At 41.0% G+C, this 9,607-nt stretch overlaps 1 protein-coding gene across 1 annotated transcript; it reads left to right on the top strand.

Annotated features, from left to right (window-relative positions):
- Positions 1–448: 448 nt before the first annotated feature.
- On the top strand, positions 449–8,100 carry LOC138287109 (olfactory receptor 5V1-like). The gene is made up of 2 exons (XM_069227471.1): positions 449–1,336; positions 8,083–8,100. The coding sequence occupies exons 1-2, from the start codon at positions 449–451 to the stop codon at positions 8,098–8,100; spliced, it is 906 nt and encodes a 301-aa protein (XP_069083572.1).
- Positions 8,101–9,607: the final 1,507 nt, after the last annotated feature.

The raw sequence follows: 9,607 nt of genomic DNA, 5'->3' as shown, positions 1-9,607 counted from the left end.
GAGACTGTATGTCATTTAGAATGATGAAAAGTACGTCCTGTAAGCAGTATTCAGGAGTTGGAATTTGTGTTAATTAAGAAGTTTTAATTAATACTGAGAGCAGATGGAGGTGAAGAGCCCATTCATGTGACCTCAAATATAACACCATGAGCTTAAAGTCCAAAAAAATATTGTTGGAGTTAGGATTCAACTGAGCTAGATGACATAATATGGCATGGTGTAAAGACCAAGATCATAGTGTATGTGAATTTGATCATATTTCAGAGAGCGGATCCTATTTACTGATGGTTGGCCATGGCTCACCAAGGTTGCATGGTGCGTTATTGTAATTGTTGAGACAAGCATGGTCCATGATAGTTTATCACTTTCATATATGATTGCTACACATGGCTGAGAATGAATTCTAAGTGCATTGCTTTTCATCCCATAGAAAACGCGTGTCAGTCGAATGGAACATTCAAATCAAACTCCCACTGTGGAATTCTTCATTATGGGTTTCTCTAATTACCCACAACTGCAGTCTATGTTCTTTACTGCTTTCCTTTTGATCTATCTGCTTGCCATTTCTGGAAACCTCCTGATTATAACAGTCATATATTCAGACACTCATCTTCACACACCCATGTACTTCTTTGTGGTTAATCTGGCTCTCTTGGACATCTGCTTTACAACCAGCATCATACCCAACATTCTGGTTATCCTGCTCTCAGAGACAAAGTCCATGTCATATTGGAACTGCATGACACAAATGTTCCTGCTGTCTGCTGCTCTGGGCTCTGAACTCCTGCTTGTCACTGTCATGGCATTTGATAGGTATGTGGCCATCTGTAAACCACTACATTATCCTGTCATCATGAGCAGACCAGTCTATCTTTCCTTGGCAGCTGCAGTGTGGTGGCTTGGCATTCTAAATTCCTTGCTTGATGTTGGATTGGTTTTGAAATTATCATTCCTTGAAAAAACTATCCTGGAGCATATTTTCTGTGAAATACCAGCAGTTAGCAAGGCTGCTGTTTCTGATACTAATGCAATTGATCGCGCGACCATGGTGGCAGACATCTTCCTTGGCATGATATGCTTTGTCTTGATATTTATAACTTATGCCTACATTATGTCATCAATTGTGAATATCCACTCTGCCACATCAAAGAGGAAGGCCTTTTGCACCTGTGCTTCTCACTTACTTGTGGTCAATTTGCTGTATGGCACTACTATCTACACCTATATTCTTCCTGCTATCGGCTTTAAGGGTAACAATAACAAGGTGGTATCTGCTCTGTATGCTGCTGTATGTCCAGTGTTCAACCCAATGATCTACAGTCTGAGAAACCAGGATGTCATTCAAGCCTCGCTGAAGATCTCTTCAAAGATTTTTCCCTCATTTACAAAGTAACATAGTAACATGCAACAATGGCAGCCACATTTATTAGAGGGCCAAGTGTTCACCTAATTACAAATACAAAATAACAATACATTTCTTCAAATAAATGAATATTTATTCACACCACAAACATATTACATCAATACACCATAATATGGATCAAAACATAGAATTGGTTGCGAACAATAGATTTGATTTCTCTTCCAATAAACCAATTTTCCGATCAGAACTGTCAATTAAATATTTTGTAATTATGGTGTTAGAAATGGGGTCTTTGTTTGGCAGTCAGGTTACCTAGGGCCTACCTTATGGGTGCCTTACATGTATAAAAATGGAAGGTTTAGGCCTGGCAAGTGAGTACACTTGCCAAGTCGAATATGCAGTTTAAAACTGGACATACAGACAATGCAGTGGCAGGTCTGAGCCATGTTTACAGGGCTACTAATGTGGGTGGCACAACCAGTGCTGCAGGCCCACTAGTAGCTTTTGATTTACAGGCCCTGGGCACCTCTAGTGCACTTTACTAGGGACTTACTAGTAAATCGCATATCCCATTCTTGGATAAACCAATGTATACATATACTTTATATAACGAACACTTACACTTTAGCACTGGTCAGCAGTGGTAAAGGTCCACATGTACTAAAGCTTTTTTCCATAGACACAAAATGGGTAAAACCCTTTCATTCATCTGGCCCAAAGTGTCTAGAGCAAACAAAAACAGCAAAACAGAGTCCAGCACACAGAAGCAATCTGGCTAGTAGAGGCAAAAAGTTAGGGGAGACCATGCCAATGATGACAAGTCTAACATATGGCAATCCAGAGCTTGTGATATTCATAGTATACAGAGAAGCATATATACAATATTCACAAAATCCATTATCCTTAGCACAAGCTGAATCTGGCAGTCGTACATCTATGTTATAAAGAAAATATTGAACCTGTTTTAAGCACATTGTCAAATTCAAAGCTAGGCTGATGCCTGATCACTAGTGTCACTGAAAATACATAAAAAAAACAATAAAGAACAACAAACATTTTTAGACGTTGATGGGTCTATTCACTTAAGCATTTTCAATGGAGTATGTAATAATTCTTCAGTAGATCTTGTTTACATGCTCACAAAGACTGTCTCTAGAAGGAGGAGATTTCTGTCTGACTACCCTAGAATTCTCTGCCCGGAGTGTGGAGTTCTCTGCACTCAGAAGTCTATATTTTTGTGCAAGTCTAGGAGGGACAATGGCAGTTGTTGGAAAGTAGGGAATACATATTAGAAAATGGGAAAAGTAAAGGAAATAAATGGAGATAGAAAACACACAGGGAAAAATAGAAGAACACATAAAGCAAGTTTCACATATTAAAAAAGGCATTTTTTATAAATCTAAAAATAGAAGAAAATATAAGTGTCAATACTTGTTAGTGTTTATGTTGCATTATTTTGCAAAGGGGGTCATTAAATTGGGATTAGCTTCCCATCACATCTTTGGTGATAAGTCCCTAATAGATACCTATAGAGCAAAAATATAAGTGATACTGTTTTGCTTTACTACTGCCTACCATAGACTGGGGACTTGCAACACTCAAATAAGATGTCATTGCCAGGCCTGCCAACTTTGTAAAAGATTTTTACCATGTGAGAAAGAGATGTGTCCATGGAGGGGACACAGTTTATTGCAGAGAAAAGCCAGAAACACTCTAAATTAATTCCCTTCATCCTCCAGCACTAAAAATAAAAGCTTCTGAGAGTGCCACCAATGTCCTGGGAAGGTTTCACACCCCCTATTGGACATAGACTGCACAGTGCCTGCAAACAATTGACTATGGTTTTTAGTTCATTGTAAACACCCTATGTGATATTGGTACCTCACCAGGTGTTTTTCTGGAGGGATCCAACATTGTGTGGCAGACGGTGGTTGTCACTGAGTTGGAAGCTAGTGTAATTTGTATTATCAAAAAGAATGATATGTAACAGAACTTATCTAGAGTTTATCCTATGACCTATGAGTCACAGGAAGGGGGATCGTCATTTAACGGAGGAACACACAACAGCATGCATGTATGTATGTGTGTGACTGTAACCATTTGGTTTATGTGTATCAGACTCACCAATGACAGTGGAAGAAAAAGCAGTGAATAGGACTCCACAATGTTTTTTATCTACTGCAATATGTGATTTGTAGGACAGTGCAGTACATAAATTCATTTAGCACCTGTTGTTGCTATATGCATAAATTAAATGTCAAAGGCGGGTGTCCTATTTGAGCTAATATGGTCTTTCATGCTTTCCATGTTCATAACCTTTGTATTTTTGTGTTGGGGAATGGTAACAGGGCCAACTCATGTAGTGGTAAGAATAAGATGTGCAACACTTTGTTGTTTTCTGTTAGTATTTTATATAATTAGACTACAGGCCTCATTACAAGGCTGACTGTCATAAGACCACCGGCCTCGCAGAGGCAGTTGGACCACCGGGGCTGTGGCGGTCTGACTGCCACATTAGAATTTGGCAGGCAGACCCGCCTAAAGACCGCCGTCCTCACCAGGATCAAAGATCCTGTTGGGTGGACAGCAGTCCTGGTTGTAATCAGCACCGCCCTGCTGATTACAACCTTGTTCTCCACCAGCCTTTTTATGGCAGTTTCTCCACCATGAAAAGGCTGGCAGGGAACAAGTGCAGGGACCCCTTTTCCAGCACAATCGGAATGCGCACTCTGCTTTGCAGACAGTGTACATTCTGAGGGTTCTGGTTGGACCCCTCTGTGCTACGAGATAGCACTTGGCTCCTTTAAGGGAGCCAAATGTGATGTTGTTGCACTGTTCACAACAGTTAGGCCAGCTGGAATGCTCTATTTCAAGGTTTCTGTAGGTCAGCCTGGTCAGTCTGGCAGAAACCTTGTAATTGGGAGGGGGGATGCCACCACCATGGTGGTGGCATCCTCCCCACGAGTTTGGCAGTCCTTTGTTGGGACCACCAAATTCGTAATAAGCCCCTATATCATGTAAAGTTTGAAATTATTCTGTTTTTATTATAGACAATAAATGTTGTGCAAAATCTGACAACTGGCTATGCTCATTGATCCATTACCTTCTGAGGCTCCACCACTGCTCCCCCACTGTGCTGAGCCCTCTTTTTATGTTTAGGGAACTTTGCACTTAAGTTTTAATAATTATTTATTCAATTTTCCACAGGAGATAACTAGGCCGAATTTGCATCCTTTTCCACCACATGTTGAGGATCTAAGGATTCCCAGAGTTTGTGAATTCCTTTGAGGGAGTACAGAAAAGAACCAAAATATCGCAACATTGGGAAAAAGTGCTGTGCTGCCAAATTTATTTTTGTTTTTTGTAAATGGCATCAACAACCTTTTTACTGTGCTATGATCACCATTAGACCTGGGTGGAATCTCAATTGCATATGTGTAATATGTGTATGAGAGAAAGAGTCAAAGAACTAGCTCCAGCACACTGATAAAGGAACTTGACATCAACCTATTGTTATGCTATACCACTCAATGCCTGACCAGCAGAAGGAAGGAAGGAAGGACATTCTTGCCTCCGTAGCCTACCCTCCAGCTTGAAGGGACGCAACTGTGATTCCTGTGAAAAAGAAACCGGATGGAGCAAGACAATATCTGAGCAATTTACAGCCCATTTCTTTACTCCCTTTTCAGGCCAAGATCTTCGAGAAACATATTAACAAGGAACTAGCCAATTTCCTAATTGACTCAGGAGGATTAGATCCCTTCCAAAATGGTTTTAGGCAGGCACATAGCACTGAATCTGCGCTCATTACCACTTCTGATAGGATTCGCAAAACGGTTGATGAGGGACAAGGAGCCATATTCGCCCTGTTGGACCTATCTGTTGCATTTGACACTATCTCTCCTCAGATTATGATATCCTGCCTACTTCAAGCAGGGATCAGGGACGTGCTTTGAGGACTTTGGAATCTTTTTTGAAAGATAGATCAATTATGATGAGCTGTGGGGATTTTGAGTCCCCACCATATTACTTACCTTGTGGTGTCCCCCAGGGCTCCTCACTCAGCCCTACGCTATTTAATCTGTATGTCGCACCCTTAGCCAGACTAATTCATACCTTTGTCTTTATGCCTACTTCCTATGCTGATGATACACAATTGATTATCCCAGTTTCTAAGAGCTGGGAGGAAGTGGCAGACTGCTTTAATAACTGTATGCGAGAAGTCAACAGGTGGACGGGCTTAAACTGGCTTAAATTAAATAGCAACAAGACCGAAGTCCTGTGCTTTGGATCTGCCAAGGAACTGTGGAACTCATGCTGGTGGCCAATAGAGTGTGGAGTACTCCTGGCTCCTATTTTCGCCGCTAGAAATCTGGGTTTCATTTTTGACAATTGTCTCTCTTTCAAGTTGCATGTTAATCATGTCGATAAAACTAGTTTATTGACCCTGAAAATGCTCAAAAAGATTCTCCCTTACTTACAGTGGGAGTGGAGAATCACAGTTATTCTAGCATTGGTAATGTCAAAATTGGATTATTGTAATGCCTCAATGCTTAATCTGGATAAGGCATCACTCAAGAAGTTTTAGTTAATTCAGAACACAGCTGCCGTTTCATACTAAATCTTCCTTGCTCGGCTTCAGCCAGTGGCAGCCTGAAACAATTGCACTGGCTACCAGTGGCAAAACGCATTAGGTTTGAAACTTTATGCTTGACCTACAAGGCCATACAGTGAAGTGGATCTGAATATTTATCCCCTAGGCTATGCTGGTATAGAGCCAACCGGCAACTCAGATCCATGGGAGCCTCCCTGATTCAGGTCCTTTGTACCTACAAAGCTAGATGGGGTGACAAGGCATTTACAGTGGCTGCAACCAAATGCTGGAACTCACTCCCTCTGTTTATAAGGGAGGAACAAAATCTCATAACATTCAGGAGGTTAGTTAAAACTTGAATCTTCCCGCGTTAATCCAGTCTGTATTTTTCGTGTCTTGTGTCACTTACTCCTCCCTTCTGAGCCGTTCGATGCTTCGGCCAGAATGTCCTTGATAAATACCAAAACAAATACAAATACATTTCTAGAACCAGAGGTGAAGGTAGCATAGACATTTCCCCTGCTTCAAACGCTAGCACCAGGTATAAATATTAGACCCTCAGAGAAGATTTCATTACACTCATGAACCTGTGGAGGATCCACAGAAGGACTGCTTTAGACTCAGAGGACTGCCCTGCTGCTTGAGGCCTCCTTTGTAATGGAAGGAAACCAAATAAAATTTAATGTATAAGGCGCATAAATACCCAGAGGCATCAAGTCACGAAGGGCTAGATGTACTAACATTAGGAATATTGATTTCCTAATTGTGATTATCTCTGAATCGCAATTAGGAAAGGACTGAAATGCCATTGACGACATGCATAAACAGACCCAGCTTGCATTAATTGTATACGTTAAGGTCTGTATCTTTGCAAAGGCAATTGTGACACAAACAGTATACTTTCTTGTCACATCTTTTACACATTTTCCTGAGCACTTGCCTCACTCTTCTTGTCACTTTGTTTACAGTACACTGTAGTACTTGGTTTTGGAATTTTATTTATGGGTGGATTATTATATATTGAAAACATTGTTTTGATTTGCATATATTGTTTAGCATTTTGTGTTACTGTTTGTACCTAGGGACCACTGTTTCATAATAAGGTCTTATAATGTAACCCTATGCTTTCCTACGTGAAGGCCAGTCTTGACACATTTTTTTGTCTGCTAGGACATGTAAAAGAGAATGTTCATGTCCTACTTTTACATGTCATGCAACCTGCTCTATGATACTTAGGTCCAACTTTAGGGATGATGTATAAGTATTATGAAGTAAGCTTTAGACCTGGCAAAAAGTTGTATTTGCCCAAGTGAAGTTGGCAGTTTTAAAACTGTATACCAAGCTGCAAGGCAGGCTTGGAGATAGCCTTTGCATGGTCACTTCATTGGTGGCACAATAGGTGCTGTAGTCTGACAATCAAATTACAGACTGTTGATATATTTTGCACCATATTTAGGGAACTATCATTAGGGTAAACATGCCATCCAGGACTATAGCCAAATGCCACATGTTTCAGGGGTAAGAGCACTGGGCAGCAGTTTCCCAGTGTGCAGAGTCAGAAAAACATCAATGAAATGTGGCAAAACATGAGGGTCACCATTCGAAAAGGGGCATTTTTCTACAGTATAATTTCAGAAATGGTAAATTATGCTAGTTAAGTGAAATTCCTGAAATTATGCCATTATGACACTTTGCGTAACTATGCGGCATTTGTGTGAAAAATTAACAGCGAAGCATGCCATTTACTATGGTAAGAAGAACGACAGGGATAACAGAATGTGAATGGCTGTTATTCAATGTCTTTTTCTTAAATGCATCCTTGCACCACAAGGGCAAATGCATATTGTGTTCTAAAATATTGCATGAAATGATAGATTTGCACGTAAACAAATTTCACATGCTCTTTATCACCATCTTCCCAGTTTCGGGAACAAGTAAAGAAAAAAATATAAATTTTGTTTACCACAGTTACTGACTTTTTTTGAAGTCATAGTAGATTTTTTGTATTCTACCTACTTGCAGTTTGTAGTGGGAACAAGTATCAAACAAATAGGTGAACACAGAAAGCTATATTTTTCTAAACAATAGACAGAATTCCAAATTTAGTAAGTAGTCATTTGTGTAGTTTGAAACTAGTTTTTGAAAACAAATAATAAAAAATAGAAATAGGTGTATATGTTTTCATCATAATTTGTTGCCCGAATGGATTATTTACAAAAATAACATATTGTTATATCTGCCAAACTCATCTGCTCGCAGCAATAGACAGTTTCATATAGGGCTTCCCAATATATACAATATTCTGAGCCAATACCTGAGCTGCAGCTTATCATGGTATTTAATTAAGTACCATCCACGCAGAAATTCATATGGTAATATATAATGAATGAAAACGGAGTATGAAGGACACATAATGTGCCAAAAATGTAGAGAAAGTGGATATCTGTACAAATCTGGAAATGGTGTTACACATACTATACTATGATTCAGAGGTCTTTTTGCAAAATGGTTTTTTTCTTGCACATTGTGACCTAGATTTATAAAGAAGTCAATCAATGCAGGGGAGCAAGTAAAATTGCTGTGTTTCATTGCAGGAAAGGAAGAGAGCAGAACAGCCCAATAGTTACTATGATGTAACACTGTTCTCCTCTCTGTGGTGGTGCAGCCATGCCCCAAAGCAGACATTCTTGCTCGAGTGTAGGTTGTTCTGCATTGCCTGAAGGGGCCCCTTCCAGTTCCAAAATGTATGATTTAAGTCTACTTCCACTTTGTATCTTTGCGTTATAATGCACTACACATGTACAGAGGGACCAAAAAGGAGAAATAAAAATATTTATTTTCCCTCAATAAGATGTATGATGTTGATGCAAGATCCTGTTGATGTTCTCGATTATGTTATTGAACATATCATGAGTGATGTAATATGTGTGGTCATAAGCAGTGCATGGAAGAGATGCAAATTATAGTTTTCAGAACTATGACTGGCAAATGTTTCCGTTTTTTTGGGTTTAAAGCATTATGGTGTGACTGACATGAGGGGTGTGGCCGAGCACCCGAAGATGGCAGCTGCATAAACCTTTTACTGTGAAGAGGCCCACAAGTTATCTGATAAAAATAACCCCGACCTAGGGGCCACCCACGCTGCCGCTGCTGTTGGGGAGCAGCTGACCAGTCGGGGAACCAGACTCGCTGCCTTGAGCGGCCGAGGGGGCTCGCTGGAAGTGGAACAGGTGCGAGGAGCCGGCTGCCTGTCGCCCCACCATGACACCGGGGACCAAAGTTACTGAGCGTGCCCGGGTGGGGTGCGAATGACCGCCGAACATACTAACCAAGGGGGGGGAAACTGCTCCATCCCCGCTAAGATAAACAGTGGTGAACCCAGACTGTAATCGGAGGTCCGGCGTGATCTGAATGCTGCAAGTGCAATTCAGCAGGAGGTGAGGAAACTAAGAAGAATTCCACACACGGTGCAGTCGAGGCCCGATAAATAAAGACTGAGCCCAGGAGATCGGGAAATGTAAAAACTGAAGGCACGGTGCTGCACCTTGACACGGACGTCACCGCTGCCCTGAACTCCCGAGGGTGCTCGCTGGAAGTGGAACAGGTGCGAGGAGCCGGCGGCCTGGCGCCCCACCTTGAAACCGGCGACC

This window comes from Pleurodeles waltl, chromosome 4_1 (genome assembly GCF_031143425.1).
Source record: "Pleurodeles waltl isolate 20211129_DDA chromosome 4_1, aPleWal1.hap1.20221129, whole genome shotgun sequence".
Lineage (NCBI taxonomy): Eukaryota > Metazoa > Chordata > Amphibia > Caudata > Salamandridae > Pleurodeles > Pleurodeles waltl.
The sequence above is the reverse complement of the archived record's forward strand: the minus strand, read 5'-3'. Positions and strand labels throughout refer to the sequence as shown.

Excerpts from the sequence above, each read along its gene's own strand:
- LOC138287109 (XM_069227471.1), top strand. The coding sequence starts at position 449 with ATGGAACATTCAAATCAAACTCCCACTGTGGAATTCTTCATTATGGGT.